General features: G+C 45.1%; 1 protein-coding gene across 2 annotated transcripts in view; it reads left to right on the top strand.

The window, feature by feature from the left end:
- The window catches only part of CAPN15 (calpain 15), a 129,981-nt gene that overhangs the window by 49,835 nt on the left and 55,688 nt on the right, over positions 1 to 24,458 (top strand). Inside the window, exon 2 of one of the 2 annotated variants that reach the window (XM_087728556.1) lies at positions 701 to 1,018. The exons of the other annotated variant lie outside the window; for it this stretch is intronic. Coding sequence (XP_087584682.1) covers positions 843 to 1,018 — 176 coding nt within the window. The 5' untranslated portion in view covers positions 701 to 842. The remainder of the gene's footprint in view (positions 1 to 700; positions 1,019 to 24,458) is intronic. 2 annotated transcript variants of the gene reach the window in all.

The raw sequence follows: 24,458 nt of genomic DNA, 5'->3' as shown, positions 1-24,458 counted from the left end.
ATCAGGTGCCTACGGAGCTAGACAGCAGTGAGGCAGAGGAACAGCTGGAGACTGTTCCCAGTGTGCTCATGCGCAGAGCTGCCAGAAGAAAAAAACAACTCAGAAATCAGGGTTGACTTGGGAGTAAAGTCACAGGTGGATGGTGAATGGCCCCTCCCATAGGAAACAAAAGAGGAGCGAAAGGGGAGGGGGCTTTTGCAGGAAACAATTAGATTCGTTTCAGGAGTGTGAAGATCTGTCCGTGAATCCCAGAGACTCTGTGCCCAGTCTTTCCTTGCACAGCACTCTCATTTGGAAAATATTTACATGGCAGCTTCCCAAGATAGATAAGGTCTGTGGCCATAAATATTCCTTTGAAAGACTGTTTGCGAGGCCTTTGCTGAAGGTGAAGGAGAGGAATTCACATTCGTTTCATAAAAGGGGTTTTGTCAGGACCAGGTCAGAACAACATGTTGCCTTTCATGACGAGGTGGGCTTCCAATCCCCAAATCTGAGTCTGAATTGCTCTGCATGAAGCCCATGCTGGTTTTGATGCTTACGGCCCCCGTCTCTGGTTCCTTTTGACAGATTCTTAGAAATGTCACTTCATGGGTTTGAAAGAAAATCATACCTTTCTTCCTTTCTCTTTTTCTGTTTCTTTTCTCCCCCTCTCCTCTTGTTTTGTTTTTGTTTTTGTGTGTCTCTTCTCTTCCTCAATCAGCACCAGCCTCCTTTTCTCCGGTTGTGGGACCTTTTCCTCCACTCCATGCTACGAGTCTTCATCCTTTCAGGCCGACAGCTCATGCCACTCCCTAGGACCTAACCTAGAGTATATCTTGGCCCGGCCAGGGTTGGGGGGAGCCATGGGCAGTTCAGCCTCATCGCTGGCCGCCGAGACGGAGTCGGACCATGGCTTTACTGGCCCAACCTATCCTGGGCATCTGGCAGCAAGCTGGTATAGAAGTAACCATGGTGGCCCCGTTTGGGACAGTGCCCTTATAACACGGCAACATCTGCGTGCCAGTCACCGGGCACGAAGGTAAGAAAGCTTGGTCTGGTCTCAGCTTGGTTGAAAACCCACGGCTGAGGGGCTGCGGGTGGGTGGGTTTCCAACTGCAGCCCCATGAGAGGCCATGGAATAACTGCCAAACCCAGCTGCGCAGCTCAGCTGGAGGCATCTGGAGATGCGTTACATGTTCATGTGCATGATAGTTATGCTGGCTGTTTGTGGCATGGGGCGTTGGGTTGGGGTTGTTGGAAGAAATGTCCATCTGGTTCAGTTCCAAGAGGGGAGAAAGACACTGGAAACATGGAGGCCAATTAAAAAGATGGTTTAATGATGGAGCAGAACCCCCAAACACACGGTGCAGGTGCAGGTGCAGCTGACCCATGGAGTTGAGAGTGGAGGGGTATTTATACCTTGGGCTTTGCACTTGAGCTTCCTGTTCCTGTGCAAGAACATGTAATTCTTTTGGCTGTCGTCAGACTCCCATGGTTGCCATATACAAACCATAAAAGTTTGTGTGAGCTAAGTTTGGTTGAAATTTGGGCTGATGCAATGAAAGGGCTTGTTGGACAATTCCTACTGAGGCTGAGGGCCACAGGTAGTAGGATTACTACCTCGCGGCAGGAAATTTGCTTATGAATAGAGCTACTCAGATCTCAATAAGCTCTTTCTCTCTTAAGTGCTGGCATCTGCTAAGGGCCATCAAGATAAGTCGGGGCTGCTTTCTGCCTCCAAGAGCATGTTTCTGCCTTTCTCATCCAGGGAAATATAATATTCTGCCTTTTTAAAAAAATATTTCTCAAAAATATTTCATACTTCTAGGAGAGGGGTGGGTGTCAATGACCAAGGTGCTGGTTTTGTAGAAGTCAATACAGGTAGTCCTTCCCCTACATCCATTTCTGTAGATACAGGTAATCCTTGGCTTACGATATGACAGTTTGTTTAGTGACTGTTCAGAGTTACAATGGCACTGAAAAAATGTGACTTATGACCATTTTTCACACTTACGACTGCTGCAGCATCCCCATGGGTAGTTCTGAGGTTTCCCCCTCTTTATCTGCACATGACATCCTGGTGAAAAATTTGCCTAGAAAAGGTTGCATCAGATTTAACCTGTCTTGAATGGTTTCCGTGTTTATATTAAACTAGCTGGATACATGTGCTTCGGGACAAAAGTATGTAATTGGGCTATGCAGGAGAAATTCAGTTCACAATCTGTTGGCTCAGGGATGGTCGGTGATTGAAACACATAAGGGGATATTGTTCCCGCCGCCTTGAGTCTGGAAGCAGTTCCATAGGTGGAAGGCGTAAACATTTTGGTGAGGTATCGACGTTTAGTACTGTAAGGAGCCCCAGACCGCTCCTGAGTGAAGGAGTGGAACGTCTGCCAGTTTGAACTGAGGTAACGGAATGTGAGGCAACTGGCAGTTGGAACAGAGTTCTTTTCAGGTGGGGAGGGGGAGTAGAATGTCTAACTCCTTAACATCAGAACGTGTTAATATAAGGCAACTGGCAGTTGGTACAGAGTTCTTTTCAGGTGGGGAGGGGGAATAGAATGTCTAACTCCTTAACATCAGAGCGTGTTAATATAAGGCAACTGTTGAATGCATGTTGTGGTTTACCATTTTATTTTGTTCACTATTGTTTGTCTCTTGGTACTGCACCCCCTCCCCTTGTGATTGTAAGCCGCCCTGAGTCCCCTCAGGGAGAAGGGCGGCCTATAAATCTCAATAAAATGAGTAAAAAAAAAAAATAAGGCAACTGGCAGTTGGAACAGAGTTCTTTTCAGGTGGGGAGGGGGAGTAGAACTCCTTAGCATCAGAGTGTGTTAATTACTGTATAAGAAATACTAATGATCTGATGGTCATTTTGGAAAATCCTTTCTTAGCGAGCACGTAGAAGCCAAGAGGAACATTCCTGCCAAGTTTCAAGTTGGTAGACTTTACAGTTCTGGAGATTTCATGATGAGTGAGAGGTACTTGACTTTTATATATATTGTGATTAATTGGCCAGATCCCACCTCTTTGTTTTTAACCCAGGCCTCTTTCAAGAATATTGTGTCTCTGCTCTCTGGCATTAACACAATAAGAGGCTAAACTCCGAGCTTAGTTAAAGTCCTCCTTCAAGAAAGGTTATCAACTTCGGTCACTGTAAATCTTCTTATTGGTGTTTTTGCCCTTTTAGAAAGAGTGGGCCACTATTTCTCCCCTTTGGTTTATTTTGGATTCCCATTTTCTAAATCATTTGCCCTAAACTTTTATCTCTTAGCTGGAGATCCCAAAGATGCTTTTTTTCAGGAGGCAACTGGACTTCCTTGTTTTCTTCTTTTGAAGACGTTTCGCTTCTCATCCACGAAGCTTCTTCAGCTCTGACAGGATGGTGTGGAATGGAAGGATTTATATCCCTTGCAGACAGCTGGTCATTTGCATCCTTTTAGAGGGTCATTGAGGCCACTTGAAGGTTCATCTGTGTCCTCGGGGTCACCTGAATGGTGCAAATGGTTCCTGTAGTCTGCATTTTCCCCCCCTTTGGAAATCTATTCCTACTCCCACGCCATTCCAAGAGTGTTCATCCCAAATTGCATAGCTAAAAGTCTGTAGAGATTCTCAGTCATCCAGATCATGTTTGAAACTGAAAAAGGCCCTTTGGGACAACCGTGACCTGGATGACAGAGAATCTCTACAGACTCTTAGTTGGAAAATACATTTCCCGAGTCCAGATTTACCCACTGGGGAGACACGGAATGTTCCGAGTAATTTTTAATATCTAGAGCGGGGCTGTCCAACCTTGCAAACTTTTAGACTTGTGGCCTTTGATGCCCAGAATTCCCCAACCAGCATGTTTTCTTCCTTGTTTCTTCTTCTTCCTCCTCTTCTCCTCCTTCTTCTCCTTCTCCTTCTCTGTCTTCTCCTCCTTCCCTTTCTCCTCCTCCTCTTCTTCTCCTTTTCCTCCTCCTCCTCTTCCTCCTCCTCTTCCTGCTCCACCTCCTCCTCTTCCCCTCCTCCTCCTCCTCTTCCTCCTCCACCTCCTCCTCCTCCTCCTTGACCACCATCACCGCCTCCTCCACCACTACCGCCTCCTCTTCTCCTCCCCCTCCCTCTCCCCCTCCCCTTCCCCCCCTTGAATCCTCCATGCGACCTGAGAGGAATAAAAAGTGAAGAGAGAAGATAAACTTTTGAATAACGCCATTTGAGGAGGAAACATGGCTTCTAAGCCAGATCTCTCTCCCCCCACCCCCACCCGCTCCCCAGTCATAAATGGAAAAATGTGTACGGGAAGATTAGTTCTCTGTGCACATAGTGGCTTTTCTTTCATCTAGCAATTTCCAATATCTAGTCTTTGGGCTTACAGCCTGTAGAGTTTTGGCATTGTGCGATGCCGTAATATTGGATCCAGCCTTCTACCTGATTGACTTTGTGAATAGCAACAGCATTACAACAGGTGCATATTTTGTGCATTTAATATATTTTTTCTAACCCTAAGGGGTTCTTTTTTGGGGACACACGGGAAACAGAAGGAAAGCGCATTTGCTTGGACACATAGTCCTCAACTTACGACTTGAGCCCAAAATGTATGTTGCTAAACGAGACAATTAAGCGCGTTTTGCCCCATTTTACTTGCCACAGTTGTTAAGTCAATTGGTGCGGTTCTTAAGCGAGCAACACGGTTGTTAAATGGAACCTGGCTTCCCTATTGACTTTGCTTGTCAGTAAGGTCGCTAAAAAGGGATCACAGGACACACGCTGCCCCCAGGACGCTTCAACCGTCATAAGTATGAGTCAGTGGCCCAGCGTCTGGATTTTGATTGCATGAACCATGGAACGGTCATAAATGTGAAAAATGGTCGTAAGTCACTTTTTTCCAGTGCCGTTGTAACTTTGAATGGCCACTAAATGAACTGTTATAAGTCCAGACTACTTGTCTTGCAAATGCTGTCGGGGGATGACCATTGATGCCACATGACTTTTGCATGGAGCTCATCTACCCACAGTGGTGCTGAGCGTCACAGGGAAATGGAATTGATTCGAGCTTAGAACTTTCCTGGATTCGCAGTTGACAGGTTTGGTAATTGATAAGTGGAAATAAACAGCCAGGTGATGATGGGGCTAAAACGTTGAGCAACAAACATGGAAATTTAGACTTAGGTTTCTTGGAGGACCTTGGAAGCTCCTCATGTTCATTCATTCCGTCTCCCTCTTTAAGAAGCCTTCCAAAATGAGCATCTAGTGAGAAATACAATACAATATAATACAAACACAACACAACACAATACAAACACAATACAATACACACACAATACAATGCAAACAATATAGAAACAGTACAATACAAATACAACACAATACAAACACTACAATGCAATACAAACCCAACACAATACAAACACAATGCAACACAATATAAATACTACAACACAATGCAAACACAATACAAACAATACAAAAACAACACAGTACAATATAAACACAATACAATACAAACAAACAATATAATACAAACACAATACAATACAAATACAACACAATACAAATACAATATACACAATACACAATACAATACAAACAATACAATACAATGCAATGCAATACAAACAACACAATACAATACAAACACAATACAAATACAATATAATACACAATACAATACAATACAAGCACAATTCAATACAAACACAATACAATACAATACAAATACAATATAATACGCAATACAATACAAACACTACAATACAAACACAAAATAATACAATACAAACACAATACAATACACACACAATACAAATACAATATAAACACAAGACAATAAATACAGACATAATATAATGCAAACACAATGCAATACAATAGAAACACAGCACCAACACAACACAATACAATACAATATTCTTTATTGGCCAAGTGTGATTGGAGACACGAGGAATTTGTCTTTGATTCATAAGCTCTCAATGTACATACAAACAACAATCAACCAAGTAATATAATCATAAGATACCAATAGTAGAAGGTAATAGGAAAGAAGAGAAGGACAATAGTAATACAGTCTACTACACGGGAAAATAATATTTACAATGTTTACAATTTAGAAAATGAATACAGGTATTGTTCATTTAGTGACCATTCAAAGTTACAACTGAAAAAAAGTGACATAGGACCATTTTTCACTTAAACCATTGCGACCTCCCCGTGGTCATGTGATCAAAATTCAGACACTTGGCAACTGCTTCACATTTATGACGGTTGTAACGTCCTCGGGGGGGGCACATGAATCCCTTTTTTACGACCTCCTGGAAAGCAATGTCAAGGGGGAAGCCAGATCCACTTAACAACCGGGTGACAAGTGTGGCAAGAAAGGTTGTAAAACGGGGCAAAATTCGCTTAGCAACCGAAATGTTGGGCTCAATAATGGTCGTAAGTTGAGGACTACCTTTAATCTCCCCAATTATTAGACCTGAGCAGGGAGTCAGTGCGACTAAATGGCAAAGGCTTGAACTGCCGATGTTAATTCTTGGGGTTAATATGTCACTCTTTCTTTGTACTACAATGGCGATGAATGAAGCCAATCAAGATTTGGGTAAGGTCATTTTCTTGTCCTCCTGCTTTAAGTCTATTCATTTTTCACTGTTTGTTGCTGTCAATTGCTTTGACTTTTCCCCTCATTTTTTTCTTGGTTGCACAAACAGCTCCCACTACAGATTTGTACATTGCTAATGGAGTTATTCAAGGTCTGTTATGCTCGCACAGTTGAGTCTCCATACCAAGAGAATTCTTCTGAAGTCTTTTGTAACCCATATTTTATTAGAAAGCCAGATTTTTTTTTCAGGGGGTGGGAGGGAATAGAAGAAAAAAAAAAGAACATGTCAGAAGTACTGGAAAAATACAATCCAAATATATAGATGGGAGCAATTTTCAGGACAATGCAAGCCAAGAACAGTTTGTATTAAAAAAAGCGTGGAGAAATCCAGAGGACAGACAATTAAAGACCTCAAGAGAAAGAACAGGGAGAAAAACACTTCCTTTTAAGGTGGGCATAGAAAGATGAAAAAAATAAAGCAAAATGAACGGAACTATAGCAATAGTTCTAGCCACTGTTTTAAGTGGTTTCTTTTTCCCCCAAAGTGGAATTAATTCAAATGTTTTAACATAAAAGCACTCCCTTCAAAACCAGTGGTGGTGGTGGGGAATCATTAAGTTTGAGGAGATATTTAATGTCTTCATAAGTCTGGTTAGAAGTGTGGAAAAATCAGAAGGGATGAGATTGAAAAACAAACAAACCCAACCATGATGTATTAACAGAATAACAAAGTTGGAAGGGACCTTGGAGGTCTTCTAGTCCAGCCCCCCTGCTCAGGCAAGAGACCCTCTATCATTCCAGACAAATGGCTGTGCAGTCACTTGAAAACCTTCACTGATGGAGCACCCACAACTTCTGGAGGCAAGCTGTCCCACTGATTAATTGGCCTAAGGTCTGCAGTTTGCCCACTCAGCATCTTATGACAGGTTTGGAGTTACTGAGATAAAATAGGGGAGGGAAGGGCAGAAAGGAATAGAAAATAGGAAAGGATAGGATAGGACAGGACAGCACAGGACAGAATAAAAATAGGATAGAATAGAATGCAAAATAGAATAGAATAGAATATAGGATAGAATAGAATATAGGATGGGACAGGATAGGATAGAGGATAGGATAGGATGGGATAGAGGATGGGGTAGAAAGAATAGAATAGAAGATAGGATAGGATAGGATAGGATAGAAAATAGAATAGGGGAGAGGATAGGATAGAATAGAATATAGAATAGAATAGAATATAGGATAGGATAGGATAGAGGATAGGATAAGAAGAATAGAATAGAATAGAATAGAATATAGGATAGAATAGAATATAGGATGGGACAGGATAGGATAGAGGATAGGATAGGATGGGATAGAGGATGGGGTAGAAAGAATAGAATAGAAGATAGGATAGGATAGGATAGGATAGAAAATAGAATAGGGGAGAGGATAGGATAGAATAGAATATAGAATAGAATAGAATATAGGATAGGATAGGATAGAGGATAGGATAAGAAGAATAGAATAGAATAGAATAGAATATAGGATAGAATAGAATATAGGATGGGACAGGATAGGATAGAGGATAGGATAGGATGGGATAGAGGATGGGGTAGAAAGAATAGAATAGAAGATAGGATAGGATAGGATAGGATAGAAAATAGAATAGGGGAGAGGATAGGATAGAATAGAATATAGAATAGAATAGAATATAGGATAGGATAGGATAGAGGATAGGATAAGAAGAATAGAATAGCATAGAATAGAAGATAGGATAGAAAGAATAGAATAGAATAGAAGATAGGATAGGATAGAAAATAGAATAGAGGAGAGGAGAGGATAGAATAGAAGATAGGATAGAATAGGAAAGGATAGGATAGGATAGAAAATAGAATAGGGGAGAGGATAGAATAGAATATAGAATAGAATATAGGACAGGACAGGATAGGATAGGATAGAGGATAGGATAAGAAGAATAGAATAGCATAGAATAGAATAGAAGATAGGATAGAAAGAATAGAATAGAATAGAAGATAGGATAGGATAGAAAATAGAATAGAGGAGAGGAGAGGATAGAATAGAAGATAGGATAGAATAGGAAAGGATAGGATAGGATAGAGGATAGGATAGGACAGAGGATAGGATAGAGGATAGGATAGGAAGGATAGAATAGAAAGAATAGAATAGAAGATAGGATAGAATAGAAAAAATAGAAGATAGGATAGGATAGAAAATAGAATAGAGGAGAGGAGAGGATAGAATAGAATATAGGATAGAATAGAATAAAACATAGGATTGGATAGAAGGTAGGATAGAATAGGAAGGATAGAATAGAAGATAGGATAGGATAGAAGGTAGGATAGAATAGAATAGAGGATAAGAAGGATAGAATAGAATAGAATAGAAAGAAAAGAAAATAGAATAGAATAGAATAAAGGATAGGATAGGACAGGATAGGACAGAACAGAATACTTTATTGGCCAAGTGTGATTGGACACAAAACGAATTTGTTTCTTTGTGTGTCCAAATCACACTTGGGTACAGAAGGACGCATGCTTGTGTCCAACACACTTGTGTGTCCTTGTCTGCTCTAGAATAAGGTTCATCTTGTTGAGCCTCAAACAAGTCCCAAGACTTGCCAAGGGCTACTGGCGGGTGGGGGGATAAAGAAGCAACTGGGTTGTTTCCTCCATGTTACATCCGACAGCACTTTCTGTCTTCAGCCTCATCCCCACCACCCCGTCAATTTCTTCTGAAGCCAGAACGCTTGAGTTAGAGGTCCTTTTGTACATAAAGCAGAATTAGAGCTTCCTTTTAGCTATCTTTATTAGATACAGAGACATTAGCAACCACTTTGGAGCGCATTATCGAACGTGTGGGAGTCATGCGCTTTCTGGGTTTAATCCCCTGATTGCACAGGAGCTCATTTTCCAATCGGCAGCGTCTCTTGAGCATGCAGCCGAGGTGTCCGATGCGCAGTTCGCTCTCTCTGCCCTGAACCAGGTCTATAAACCTCCTTTTGCTTGGAACGAGTGAGACAAGAAAGCTTAAGCGTTGGGCGTTCCTGCCCTCTTTTTCTCCAGCTGGCTTTTTCAGCCGCCTTGTCAAAATGGCCTTTCCCAACAGACCTCCGCAGGAATTCTCCCGAAGCTCCGAAAAGGACCTTGGCTTTTCCTGCGAATCTCTTATCGTGCAAACCAGGCTGCTGAGTTTAATCTGCAACTCCGGAGCAGACGAAGCTTCCATTCGTTGTTTCCCCCCCGCCCTAGTATTAATTACACCGGTGTTGTGTTGAGATTTTCAGGCAGAGCACGATAAGCGGAGAGGCGGGGGGGGGGGGAATTGTTTCTTCCAGTTGCTGCGCTGTGCTGGGATAACACCAGTACAGCTTGACTACGGGGAAGTTATTTTATTGCGGATCGGAAGGCGTTACATTTGCACGCTCGCTGCTTGCTGCGTCCTGCGCATAGATGTGATATGACCTTAGGGCCCCTGCTGTGTACGCATTGTGTTGCTCGGCCCAGTTATGCCCCACGCCTGAAAGCCCCACGCGCAAAGGAATAGCTTTGTAAACAAATGGCTGTTTAAGTTAGCCTACCGTAGAAAATTCTAATTGTTCAGCTTTATTGTATGCTGCAGTCCAAAGGGCTGATGTTCCTCTGAGATATATCAGGCCTAGAATGTTATCTCGACTCTTCTCTGGCTCTTCATTCTGGGATTACTTCATTTGGCTTGATGCAAATCATGGAAAAAACAAAAACCTCCTATTTTTAATAAGGGGAAATAATGGCCAAAGAGAGGGGCGTGGTGGCTCAGTGGCTAAGACGCTGAGCTTGTTGATGAGAATGGAACAGTTCGGCGGTTCGAATCCCTAGTGCCGCATAATGGAGTGAGCTCCCATTACTTGTCCCAGCTTCTGCTAACTTAGCAGTTTAAAGCACATAAACAATGCAAGTAGAAAAACAGGGACCACCTTTGGTGGGAAGGTAACAGCGTTCCGTGCGCCTTCGGCATTTAGTCATGCCGGCCACATGACCACAGAGACGTCTTCAGACAGCGCTGGCTCTTTGGCTTTGAAACAGATATGAGCACTGCCCCCTAGAGTCAGGAACGACTAGGACATATGTGCGAGGGGAACCTTTACCTTAATGGCCAAAGATGTTCAAACACAATCCTTTGTTCACTCGCCATGTTTGTGTCTCTGAATCCTAGCCCTCTTTATAGATGCCGTGTTAGTTTTGTCTCTTCCCCATGGAAAGAGGGCCAAGGTGGAAGGTAAAACTGCAAATTCTACTCGCGTGGGAAGTGGGGCCCCTGATGGCTGCATTGCCAGCATTGGAAAATGGTCTCTGTAAAGGTTCTGCTGCGGGGCTGGAGAGAGTGTCTTTCCCAGTATAATTAATATAAGATGGCCTCCGAATTCTGGTGCTCTCCAGAGGGAGTAGGAGAAGCAAGCTGAAAACCAAGGCATCTGGAAGAAAGACACTTAATATAGATTATTTTCAGTTTAGTATTCAATTTGCCTTGGTTTGTGGGAACACCCCCCCCAATCTAATGTCCCTTCCTTCCTTCCTTCCTTCCTTCCTTCCTTCCTTCCTTCCTGCCTTCCTGCCTTCCTGCCTTCCTGCCTTCCTGCCTGCCTGCCTGCCTGCCTGCTTGCCTGCTTGCCTGCTTGCCTGCCTCCTCTCCCCTCCCCTTCCTTCCTTCCTTCCTTCCTTCCTTCCTTCCTTCCTTCCTTCCCCTTCCTTCCTTCCTTCCTTCCTTCCTTCCTTCCTTCCTTCCTTCCTTCCTTCCTTCCTTCCAATGAAATATTGCAGGCTAACTCTGTCAACTACCAGCAGTTCGATCCTGACTGACTCAAGGTTGACTCAGCCTTATTCCCAGAGGAAATAAAAAAGGAGCGAAAGGGGAGTGGAGTTTGCAGGAGACAATTAGTTCACTTAATTGGTTCCTGACTCTCCGAGACTCCTTGCCAGGTTTTGCAGATATTGACCTGGCTGCTCTCCAAGCCAGAGAAGGTCTGTGACTGTAAATCCTCCCTTGAAAGACTTTGCTGGACGCGAATGAGCAGAATTCACAGTAGATTAATAAAAGGGGTTTTGGTCGGGACAAGGAGTTTGCTTCCTGCTCTTGGGAAGCCTCGCTCAGAACAGTCCCCATCCATCTGAATGGGTACCGGGGTGGGGAAGAGCTGCTCATCTCCATCACATCCACAGAGCATCCTTTGTTTACCATCATTTTTTCTGTTCTTCTCCTAAGAGAAGGGTTACAGCTCAGTCACGGACCGCTCGCTTTGCATGCAAAAATGTCCAAGTTTAATCCCCGATATCCCCAAGTAGAGCCTTGGAAGTTTCCATTTCAATATCTGGAGAATTGCTGCTAGCTTATAATAGGATGCTGAGCTTAATGGAGCTTCAGCTGGGCTTCGTTTAAGGTAAGGGCAGCTTCTTGGATTTCTTCCGCTTAGTTTAGCCTTGTACCTTGTAACAAGTTCTTTTTAAAACAAAACAAAACAAAACACTGGCTAGGAATTCTGTATTTACCCAGGAGGAAGATGTAACGAATTTTAAGACGATCCTTTCAGTAAACAAATAAAACACACTTGCCTGCACAGCCTCTGCTTTTTCCTTAGCTTTTCTTCCTTGTCAACCGACTTCCAGAGATTTACACCTCCTCTCCTAAACAGTGTGTGTTTGTTTGCGCGTGTGATAAATGCTTGTGTATGTATACACACACACACACACACACACACACACACACACACACACACACGTATAAGATATGCAGTGGTTCAATGGCTAAGGCGCTGAGTTTGTCAATCAGAAGGTCGGCAGTTCGACGGTTCAAATCCCTAGCACCACATAACGGAGGGAGCTTGTCCCAGCTTCTTCCAACCTAGCAGTTCGAAAGCACATAAAAAATGCAAGTAGAAAAATAGGAACCACCTTTGGTGGGAAGGGATCAACGTTCTGTGCTCCTTCGGCGTTGAGTCATGCCGGCCACATGACCACGGAAACTTCTTCGGACAATGCTGGCTCTTCGGCTTCGAAACGGAGATGAGCATCGCCCGCTAGAGTTGGGAATGACTAGCACATATGTGCAAGGGGAACATTTATAAGATGATAAGATGAGGTAGCCCATCTCTACAATGAATCTTCCCCCTCCCCCCATCTGTATCTAGGTCCTGCCTGACAATGCACAGTCCCTTCTCGTACATACTGTATATGCCGTTCTTTCTCAATGCACATACACAAACACACTCATCCTTAACGTGCGCGCAGGGCTTTCTAGCAAAGAGGAAGAAAAATTAAGTGGCAATTAAGACATGAGAGAAAAGTGATCTGGGAAGGGAAGGAAATGAGGACAAACTAGGACAGAGAGAGAAAGGAAGGAAGGAAGGAGTGGAAAGGAAAGGAAGAGAAAAGGGAAGGAAAATGAAAGGAAGGAATGGAAATGAGAACAAACTAGGAGAGAGAGAATGGGAATGGAAGGAGAGGAGAAGAGAGGAAGGGAAGGAAGAGAAAACTACTGCCAATTACCTCCACTAGGCCAATAAGATCCCATAGATTAGGCCTCCTCTGAATTCCATCAGCCGGTCAATGTCGACTGGCAACTACCCGGAGGAGAGCCTTCTCGGTGGCTGCTCCGACCCTATGGAACGAACTCCCCGTGGAGATTCGTACCCTCACCACCCTCCAGACCTTCCGCATAGCCCTTAAAACCTGGCTGTCCCGACAAGCCTGGGGCTAAAGACTTCAACCCCACCCGAATAGTATGACTGTTGCGTTTTTTAACGATGTATTGTCTTCATGTGTGTACTCTGTCTTGTACTTCCCTCCCCCTGGATTGTGAGCCGCCCTGAGTCCCCTCAGGGAAAAGGGCAGCATATAAATAAAGTAAAATCCAAATCCAAATCCAAAAGAGAAGGAAAGGAAAGAAAGAGACAAGAGAGGGAGAGGAAGGAAAGGAAAGAAAGAGAAAAGAGAAGGAAAAGAAGAGAAAGGGAAGGAAAGGGAAGGAATGTTATTTAGGTTAGAAGCGAGAGAGAAGAGGCAACCAGTGACCATTATGCGAACATCTGGAGTCCATTGGGAGAATGATTAGTTTCCACCCATTGCTTCTTGTTCTGTCCTCAGGTGCCTTGGAGAATAGTTTGACTCCCTCTTCTTTGTGGCAGCCCCTGAGATATTGGAAGACTGCTAGATGTTGCATCAGGAGCCTTGGTGGCACAGTGGTTAGAATGTGGCCTTGCAGGCTGGCTCTGCACATATAGTTTGAGTACCCCGATTTAGTGCAATCTAAAAAAAATGCAAACAATTTTTCTGCAGAACCACCAAAATTTTCTCACGGTCCACCAGTTGGTAACCGCTGCTCAAGAGAACAGCCTGGTTTCCATTCAGCTTCCTGGTATGTTTCAAGCTGCTGGTTGTCACTCTTAATGGGTCTCTGGAACTGGATCTCTCCAGAGATCCTTCCTCCCACTTATTGAGATTCAGGGAAGCAGTCAAAATCTGTTTGTTTCAGCAGGCTTTTGAGAGGGAGGCAAATTGAGTGAGATTCCTCCAGTGTACCCAGACTGATTTTATTAGCTTTTATGGTTCCTCAACGCAGGAATATTTGGCTATTAATTTGTTAACATTAACGTCTGTTATTTATAGGGATTGTATTTCTCTCCCCCCCCCTTAATTCTTTAATCCTGTACACGTATCTATGGTAGAATCATGAGCTACTCAGCATCGGTCAGCAGTTGGAGTGGTATGTTAATAAAATAAACATATATTGCTTATTTAGTATCCGGTGACTATCGCTAAGTGTTGTATCTTATAATTTATGAGGAATCTTTTTATGATAACTGGGATCATGATTTATCACTTATAGCTATATATCCTATTTTATCCTACCTTTCTATTCTGTTCTATTCTATCCTATCCTATCCTATCCTATTTTATTCCATCCCATCCCATCGTCTATTCTATTCTATTTTATCCTATCCTATTTTATTCCATTTTATTCCATCCCATCCCATCGTCTATTCTATTCTATTTTATCCTATCCTATTTTATTCCATTCTATCCCATCCCATCCTCTATTCCAGTAGTTCCCAAACTTGGCAACTTTAAGACTTGTGGACTTCAACTCCCAGAATTCTCCAGCCAGCTCTTCTGCCAAGTTTGGGAACCACTGCTCTATTCTATTCTATTCTATTTTAAACTATCCTATTCCATCCCATCCCATCCGCTATCCTATCCTATGCTATGCTATGCTATCCTATCCTATTCCATCTGCTATCATATCCTATGCTATGCTATGCTATGCTATCCTATGCTATGCTATCCTATCCCATCCTATCCCATCCTATCCTATCCTATCCTATCCCATCCACTATTCTATTCTATTCTATTCTTATTTCTGTACCTGTACCTGTTACTATTCTATTCTGTATATAGAGCATGCTTGTGAATACTTAAAGCAGAACACCTGTTTTCTTCATGTCCAGTTTTGGCACTTGTCCATTTGTGGAGAATAAAGAGGTTAAAGTCAGAATAGAATAGAACAGAGTAGAATAGAATAGAATAGAATTCTTGTCTCCTGCGAGGGAGACAGAGGCTGGCAGCTGCAATTTTCTATGTGTCTATTGTTGGTACTCTGTGTTGTGTGGTGTTTTGTGGTACTCTGATTTCATTGGCCCTTTGCCTGTTTTTAATTGCTTTCATTTAGTGTTCTCTATGGTAAGCCTCCCAGAATCTGCTGGAGTGAGCCGCTATAATACATTTAGGAAAAGGTAAAAGTTCCTCTCGCACATATGGGCTAGTCGTTCCTGACTCCAGGGGACGGTGCTCATCTCTGTTTCAAAGCCGAAGAGCCAGCACTGTCCAAAGACATCTCCATGGTCCTGTGGCCAGCATGGCTCAATGCCGAAGGCGCACAGAACGCTGTTTCCTTCCCACCAAAGGTGGTTCCTATTTTTCTACTTGCATTTTTTTTTACGTGCTTTCGAGCTGGCAGAAGAGTGGGACAGTGGGGAGGTTGGGGAGGAACATGGGCAAGTCCTGGGGGCTGAGGAAAGCTCAGGCGAGGGCTCAGAGAGGGAGCTAGACAGCAGTGAGGCAGAGGAACAGCTGGAGCCTGTTCCCAGTGTGCGCATACATCTGTATTCCTCCGGCCCCTTCCACCATCTCACAACTGTGGTCTGGATAAATAAGAAAGTAAAGGTTCCCCTCGCACATATGTGCTAGTTGTTCCCGACTCTAGCAGAACAAGAAGCAATGGGTGGAAACTAATCATTCTCCCAATGGACTCCAGATGTTCGCATAATGGTCACTGGTTGCCTCTTCTCTCTCGCTTCTACACCTAAATAACATTCCTTCCCTTTCCTTCTCTTTTTTCTTCTTTTCCGTTCCTTCTCTCTTTCTTTCTTTTCCTTCTCTTTTCTCTTCTTTTCCTTTCCTACCCCCTTTCTCTTCTTTTCCTTCTCTTTTCTCTTTCTTTCCTTTCCTTCCTCTCCCTCTCTTGTCTCTTTCTTTCCTTTCCTTCTCTTTTCTCTTCCTTCCCTTCCTCTCTTCTCCTCTCCTTCCATTCCCTAGTTTATTCTCATTTACATTCCTTCCTTTCATTTTCCTTCCCTTTTCTCTTCCTTTCCTTTCCGCTCCTTCCTTCCTTCCTTCCTTTCTCTCTCTGTCCTAGTTTGTCCTCATTTCCTTCCCTTCCCAGATCACTTTTCTCTCATGTCTTAATTGCCACTTAATTTTTCTTCTTCTTTGAGCTTCATGAGCTTCTTCTAGAAAGCCCTGTGCGCACGTTAAGGATGAGTGTGTTTGTGTATGTGCATTGAGAAAGAACGGCACATACAGTATGTACGAGAAGGGACTCTGCATTGTCAGGCAGGACCTAGATACAGATGGGGGGAGGGGGAAGATTCATTGTAGAGATGGGCTACCTCATCTTATCATCTTATAAATGTTCCCCTTGCACATATGTGCTAGTCATTCCCAACTCTAGCGGGCGATGCTCATCTCCGTTTCTAAGCCGAAGAGCCAGCGCTGTCCGAAGACGTCTCCGTGGTCATGTGGCCAGTATGACTCAACGCCAAAGGCATACGAAACACTGTTACCTTCCCACCAAAGGTGGTTCCTATTTTCCTACTTGCATTTTTTTATATGCTTCTGAACTGCTTGGCTGGCAGAAGCTGGGACAAGTCACGGGGGCTCACTCCATTACGCGGCGCTAGGGATTCGAACCGCCAAACTGCCGATCTTCTCATCGACAAGCTCAGCCTCTTAGACACTGAGCCACCGCATCCCGCTATAATATGTTTAGCGAGATAATAAATAGATACTTGGTTGCCGGGTGAATAGCGGCTCGGAGGTGGAGAGGGGAAGAGGGCCTGAGAAGGTTAATACAAAATGTTGGCTTTGCCAAGCAGCCGCATCTCCTTCGAGAGGCAGAGGAGATAATCTGGCAGTCGGTGCAGGAATTTTTCTCTCCCCTCCGTCTTAAGGACACCATTTTCATTCTCCCGGAGAAGCACTTGCTTTAAGGGGAGGGGGTCACTACCCCCACCCCCACCCCAGTGCTGTTGAGCAAGCTGGGAGAGCTGCGGGTTTGGTCACCGTTGAGATGCAGTGAATTCTGAATTGCTTAGCAAAACCTCCAGAATAACCGTGTAACAGAGCTGGGAGGGACCTTGGAGGTCTTCTAGCCCAACCCCCTGCTCAAGCAGGAAACCCTCGACCAGTGGGTCTCAACCTCCCTAATGCCGCGACCCTTTAATACAGTTCCTCATGTTGTGGTGACCCCCAACCATAAAATTATTTTATGTTTCCCAGATTTTTTCAAAAATACGTGTTTTCCAATGGTCTTAGGCGACCCCTGTGAAAGGGTCATTCGACCCCCAAAGGGGTCCCGACCCACAGGTTGAGGACCACTGCCCTAGACTAACTTTTTTTGGTGTCGAGTGCCATATGTGCACGCTCAAAACCCCAAAATGCAAAGCAAGCCCCCTCCCCATGAATGCGCCCCAACCCCCTTGTCATTTTTGGGTTCCAGGTTGGTGCAGGAGGCTTTTCAGGCACAGAACAAGGTGGAGGTGGGCCATGCGCAAACGTGCGAACCCCAAAATGCAATGTGAGCGCCCCCGCATGTGCTCCCCACCCTCCCGTGCATGCTCCCCGCACATGTGTGCATGTGGCCCTTGTATGCACCCCATGCATGCGTGGCAGAGAGCCAAAGACCAGCTAGCCACTGGGTGGCACGCGAGCATGCATGGGGAAGCTGGGCTAGGGCGACGGCGACCATGCCCAGAGAGGAGGCCTCTGTGTGCCTTCACCATCACAGCTATAGGTTCTCCTGCTTGGACGGGGTTGGACTAGAAGACCTCCAAGGTCCCTTCCAGCTCTATTCTGATGGAGCGGTTGAATTGCAGAGCTTTGGCCTGCAAATCACAGGTGCAACCTTCGAGCCTAGCCAGAAAGTACAAGATGCACCTTTGTTCTTCTTCTTTTATTTGTTATCTCTGTTAGGTTTCCTCCTGTCCTTCACCATGGGTGACTTGCTTTCTAGCACAGTATTGGCAGCCGATCTCCAAAGTGGTTGCGTTCAGCAGCTCCTGGAAAGGGCTTGGCATAACTTCCCACTATTGATGCTCTGTCACTTCGCCTCTCTCAAAACAAGACAGTGGGGACACTGGAAAGAGTGCAGAGAGGAGAAATAAGGATGATTAGGGGACTGAAGGCTAAAACTTATGAGGAACAGTTGCTGGAACTGGGTATGTCTAGTTTGATGAAAAGAAGGACCAGGGGAGACATGATAGCAGTCTTCCAATATCTCAGGGGCTGCCCCAAAGAAGAGGGAGTCAAGCTATTCTCCAAGGCACCTGAGTGTAGAACAAGAAGCAATGGGTGGAAACTAATCAAGGAGAGAAGCAAGTTAGAACAGAGGAGAAATTTCCTGACAGTGAGAAGAATTAATCAGTGGAACAACTTGTCTCCAGAAGTTGTGAATGCCCCAACACTGGAAGTCTTTAAAAGATGTTAGATAGCCATTTGTCTGAAATGGTATAGGGTTTCCTGCCTAAGCAGGGGGTTGGACTAGAAGATCTCCAAGGTCCCTTCCAACTCTGTTATTCTATTCTATTCTATTTCTATTCTATTCTTTCCCAACTTCTATTCTATTCTTTCCTAATTTCCTTTCTATTCTATTCTATTGCTAAGCATCCAAATTTAACCCTAACTTAGAACTGAGGATAAATTTCTTGACAGTTAGAACAATGAATCAGTGGAACAACTTGCCTCCAAAACTTGTGGATGCCCCCATCACTAGAAGTTTTTAAGAAGAGAATGGACATCCACTTGTCTACTATAGTATAGGATCTCCTGCTTAAGCAGAGGGTTGGACAAAGATCTCCAAGGTCCCTTCCAACTCCGCTCTTCTGGTATTCTGTGATGCAAATTCAGCCATAGTCTCGAACCCGGAGTTAGCTGCAGAAAGAAAATCCTATTTCAAAATTAAATAGAGGGTGTATTTTCTAAGCAGGCAGAGCCAGCCTTCTTCTCCTGCCAGATGAGTCAGGAAAAGATGTGAAGCCAATCAAGGAAGCCAGCCATGAACCTGGGAGACCGGCAAGAGGTGGGGGCCTCCGGCTATGATCCTCACAATAGAGTTGCGTATTATTGATATGCAACAACAAGTGGGATGCGGTGGCTCAGGGGCTAAAACGCTGAGCTTGTCGATCAGAAAGGTTGGCGCTTCGAATCCCTAGCGCTGCGTAACGGAGTGAGCTCCCGTTACTCGTCCCAGCTTCTGCCAGCCAAGCAGTTCAGAAGCACATAAAAAAATGCAAGTAGAAAAATAGGAACCATCTTTGGTGGGAAGGTAACAGTGTTCCGTATGCCTTTGGCGTTGAGTCATACTGGCCACAAGACCATGGAGATGTCTTCGGACAGCGCTGGCTCTTCGGCTTAGAAACGGAGATGAGCACCACCCCCTAGAGTTGGGAACAATTAGCACATATGTGCGAGGGGAACCTTTACTTTCTTATTTGTCCACAGCACAGTTGTGAGATGGTGGAAGTGGTTGGAGGAATACAGATGTATGTGCATACTGGGAACAGGCTCCAGCTGTTCCTCTGCCTCACTGCTGTCTAGCTCCCTCTCTGAGCCCTTGCCTGAGCTTTCCTCAACCCCCAGGATTTGCCCATGTTCCTCCCCAACCTCCCCACTGTCCCAGTCCTCTGCCAGCTCCACTGGGCCACCACAAGCAGTCTAGTCTCAGACAAATCTAAGACACGCCTGAACTTACACAGACCCCCAATCTGATTCAGCATGAAGCTACTTCATGAAGCTATGCCTGAAGGTTTCTGGAAGGCAAAACAAGATAGAGCTTGAGCAGGGGGTTGGACTAGAAGGCCTCCAAGGTCCCTCCCGACTCCTTCATTCTATGTTCTCCTTATTTTGCAAACAGACTTGGGGGTGAGCGTGTGTCTGATTCCCACTGAAGTGCTCCGATGTTTGGACATCTGCTGGAGCAAAGCTTTCCCGCTTGCAGCTCTGAACGGAATGTGTGCAAACAGCCTCGCTTCCTCCCCCCCCCGCCCCCCGTGAAGCTCAGCAGGCTGCATTTCTACCAGTAAAGCGCTGGAGAGAGGAGACCCGCCAAAGGTTTGCCACGTTCTGTGAATGAGATGGGTATCAAATCTCTGCATGCTTAGCTCTCTGCTTCCTTTTGAATCGGGATGCTGCTGGCTTTTTCCTGTTTGAAACCGATCTACAGAGAAGTCAAAAAATCAGGAGGCTGGAGCTCCATAATAATGTGCTGTGGGCGATGGTTTTTTCCCCCCCACCCCATAGCAATGAGTGTCATTGGGAAGGAAGAGGTTTATCCTTTATGCTAACGAAGCTCTTCCGTGTATGCCTTGATGCGCGTGTTTATTTGTTCAGTGCATTGATACGTTAATACAGTGTTGTGGCCTGCCAGAAGAGCTGGCAGCAGATTCATACAGTGAGGAGGTTGAGGAGGAAGATGGGCCAGTCCTGGAGTCTGGGGAAGGCTCTGAGGAGGGCTCTGTGGCGGAGGCAGAGAGGGGGCCAGGGCCGTCCGACAGTTATCAGCTGCCTTCGGAGTCAGACAGCAGTGAGGCAGAAGAACAGCTGGAGCCTGTTCCCAGTGTGTGCATGTGCAGATTTGCCAGATGAAGGGAACGGCTAAAGGACAGGAGTCAACTTGGGAGTAAGGCCACAGGCAGCCTCATTCACCGTTTCATTCCTACAGAGTATTGTGGCCCGCCATGGGCCAGTGGAGCTGGCAGCAGGTTCAGACAGTGAGGAGGTTGGGGAGGAACCTGGGCCAGTCCTGGAATCTGGGGAAGGCTCTGATGAGGGCTCTGTGTCGGAGGCAGAGGTGGCACCAGAGCCTTCTGACAGTTATCAGCTGCCTTCATAGTCAAAGCCAATATGGCTCTGAGATATCTTACAGTAAGTGGTGAGAATCAATCTCTCCAGCTTGCCTTCTGGTCAATGTGTGTTTTGTGCTGGGCACACAAACACACACACACAGAGACACCATCAAGGAGCCATTGAAAGAATATGAATAACATGGATTCATCATTTCAAATATGCAATTGGCTCTGAAAGAACGGTCCCTCTGTTTTGCTTTGCCTGGACCTCACAGGGAGAGCTTTTCCAGCCCCACCTCAAGATGCTGGTTTGAAGTCTGCTTTTCTGCAGATTCAATGGGCCACAGGATGTTCTTTTAGTTATTTGGTCTGTTCCTAAACTCGATGGCGTGTTCACATGGCATTCTTCAGACCATTAGTGGAGTCATTGATTGGCACAAAAGCCATAAATTATGTTCTGACTGAGGCATCCCGAGAGCATGAAGCAAACTCCTTGTCCCGACAAACACCCCTTTTATTAATTTACTGTAAATTCTGCTAATTTGCATCCAGCAAAGTCTTTTGAGGGAGGATTTACAGTCACAGACCTTATCTGGCTTGGAGAGCTGCCAGGCTGATCTCTGCAGAACTTGGCAACGAGTCTCGGAACCAATTAAGCGAACTAATGGTCTCCTGCAAACTCCACTCCCCTTTCGCTCCTCTTTTATTTCCTCTGGGAGGGGCCATTCACCTAATTGTCTCCTGCAAACTCCACTCCCCTTTTCTTCCTCTTTTATTTCCTCTGGGAGGGGCCATTGACCTGTGGCCCAACTCCCAAGTTGACCCCTGTTCTTTAGCTGTTCCCCTCATCTGCAACTCTGCGTATGCGCACACTGGGAACAAGCTCCAGTGTTCGTCTGCCTCACTGATGTCTGACTCTGAAGGCAGCTGATAACTGGCATACGGCCCTGGCCCCCTCTTTGCCTTCGACACAGAGCCCTCATCAGAGCCTTCCCCAGAGTCCAGGACTGGCCCATCTTCCTCCCCAATCTCCTCACTGTCTGACTCTGCTGCCAGCTTCTCTGGCCACTAGCTGGCTATAACAAATTAATGAAGTTGCTTGGGCTCATGTTGACAATGTTGACTCTATGGGTGTATTAATTGGAGCCCTGACACACGTCATACTACATGGGCTGTTAAGCTGTGAGTGATAAGTTCCTCCAGGTCACAACCAATTGGTGTTTTTGTGTGTGTGTGTGTGTGTGTGTGTGTGTGTGTGTGTGTGTGTGATATGGCTTGCTCAAGCGTTGTAGGACTATCATGGAAACTTCCTGTTGCTTTGACTGTGGGAGCTATCTTGGACAATACCTTTGAAAATTTGAGAGCCCCTTTCTGATGCACGGTTGAACCTTTTTGTCCCATGATGTGAACACATGACTCTCTCTTCCACTCTTGTAAATTCATAAAAATGGAATGAGAGAAAAAAAATAGTCTTCAAATAGTTATCCAGCTAGTTAACGTTCTCAGCCTAAACACAGGTGGCAGTAGGCTCACATGATAATGTTTGCCCTCGACTGGAATTGATAATGCAGTTCATGACTCAGATATTTGCGTTAGTGAAAAGTTCACGTAAAACAGGGAAAGGAATGCAACTCGTATTTGAAAACAGAGAAACCTGTCTTGTCGATTTTGTGCCCAGCTCAGAAAAGAGGGCAGGTGAGAATGTATAGAATTGTCCAAGAAAAACTACTACTAGCCAGGGAAGAAATTGGAGACGCCAATTAGGTGTCAGACCTGTCCCAGCTTAGACATTTAGGAAAGAGAGACTCTCGACTCCATTTGATTGAAGGGAAATGTTCTTTTACTAAAAGTTAAGCAGTTGCAGTGAAACAAAACTAGATCTTGAGTATTCCTGCACAAAGGTTACACATTTTCCCTCCTTTCCCTGGCCTCCTCTCCCCTTGACCGGTTCATCAATGTCCATCAGTATTCCTTTTTGATGTTTTGAGAACTGGTTTGACAGTTGGTGCTTCTTGATGTACTTTCATATTTTGTTCTCAAGCAATGTATCGTTGGCGGTTGGCTTATTCCAGTGTGACATCTCTGGTTCTTGTCAGCTTGTCTCCCACTCTTCCTTTTGTTTTCCCCATCCCCAAATCAGAACTTTACTTCCCAAAATTCCTTCCTCCCCTCCCTTGCATTTTATGGCAGGATGCCAGCAAAGCAAAGAAACTGAAGAGGACAGGCCTGACATTAAGGTTGGAATTCAAGGCTAAAGGTTGGGAATTAGAAGGAGAGCTGATGTTGTGGCCCGCCGGGTGGCAAGCGGAGCTGGCAGCAGAGTCGGACAGTGAGGAGGTTGGGGAGGCGCATGGGCCAGTCCTGTGGGTTGAGGAAAGCTCAGACCAGGGCTCTGTGTCGGAGGCAGAGAAGGGAGCTAGACAGCAGTGAGGCAGAGGAACAGCTGGAGCCTGTTCCCAGTGTGTGCATGCACAGAGCTGCAAGAAGACAAGAACAACTAAGAAAGCAGGGTTGACTTAAGAGTAAAGCCACACCTTGGAGGTGATTGGCCCCTCCCATAGGAAACAAAAGAGGAGCGAATGGGGAGGGGGCTTTTGCGGGAAACAATTTGTTCCTTCGGTCATTTCAAGAGTGGAAAGTTCTGTTTGTGACTATAAGAGACTCTGTGCCAAGTTTTGCCTTGCCCTGCGTTTGGAAACTAGTTATCTGGCAGCTCTCCAAGGGAGATAAGGTTCGTGTTGATAAACATGCCTCTGAAAGACTGTTTGCTAAGCCTTGCGGACTGTGCATGAAAGGAATCCACGGTCGTATAAATAAAAGGGGTGTTGCCAGGACCAAGACTCTGCTTCTTTCTTTTTAAGGAAGTCTGGGTGAGAAAAGCTGTGCTCTGTCTGTAGAGAAGTACTCTAACCCAAGCGTAAGGTTGAAGACTAGCATCAAAAGGTCTCTTCAAGCAATTAGGAAAGAGGCCACACCTTGATCCCGTCCTTTTGTTCTTCAGATCTTGGTCTGTTTCCTTGAGATCTTCCCATTGGCTCACATACTGAGCTAAGCTATCCTGTTCGTTCTGGTCTCCTGGTTTCGTTGTATGAATCTCGCTGATATTAGATGAGTCAACGACTCTTTAACTCTCAAGGAGAAGGTGAGGACTGTGAAATTTGGCAGGTCTCGTGAGAAGCTCAACTTTGTCCCCTCTGGAGTCAATTCAAAAGCAGTAGCCCGAGTTGGCTTCAAAGACAGCCTAGGGAGACTGGTGACATCACAATGTGGCCTCTTAGCTGGTGGTTCGGCTGACTTGCTGGCCTGGAATGACAACCACTCAAGAAATGGCCTGCCCAGGCCCTGTCACTTCACAGGCACGTCATGAAGAGCGACAGTTGGGTGCCCACAGGCTGCTTGAAGATCGATCACGGGCTGACCTGGTCTAAGTTAAGAGGTGATTTGGGTGTAGGAGGAGGAAAGGCAGAAGGGGGAGTGGGGGTGGAACGTGCAAAGTTTGGGAATTATTCACAGCGGCTTCAGGATTTGTTCTGG

Source organism: Thamnophis sirtalis, unplaced genomic scaffold, assembly GCF_051295495.1.
Source record: "Thamnophis sirtalis isolate CommonGarterSnake01/CBP01778 unplaced genomic scaffold, rThaSir2_p1.2 scaffold_14, whole genome shotgun sequence".
In the NCBI taxonomy this organism is placed as follows: domain Eukaryota; kingdom Metazoa; phylum Chordata; class Lepidosauria; order Squamata; family Natricidae; genus Thamnophis; species Thamnophis sirtalis.
Note: the sequence above shows the minus strand (reverse complement) of the source record. Positions and strands in the feature narration are given on the sequence as shown.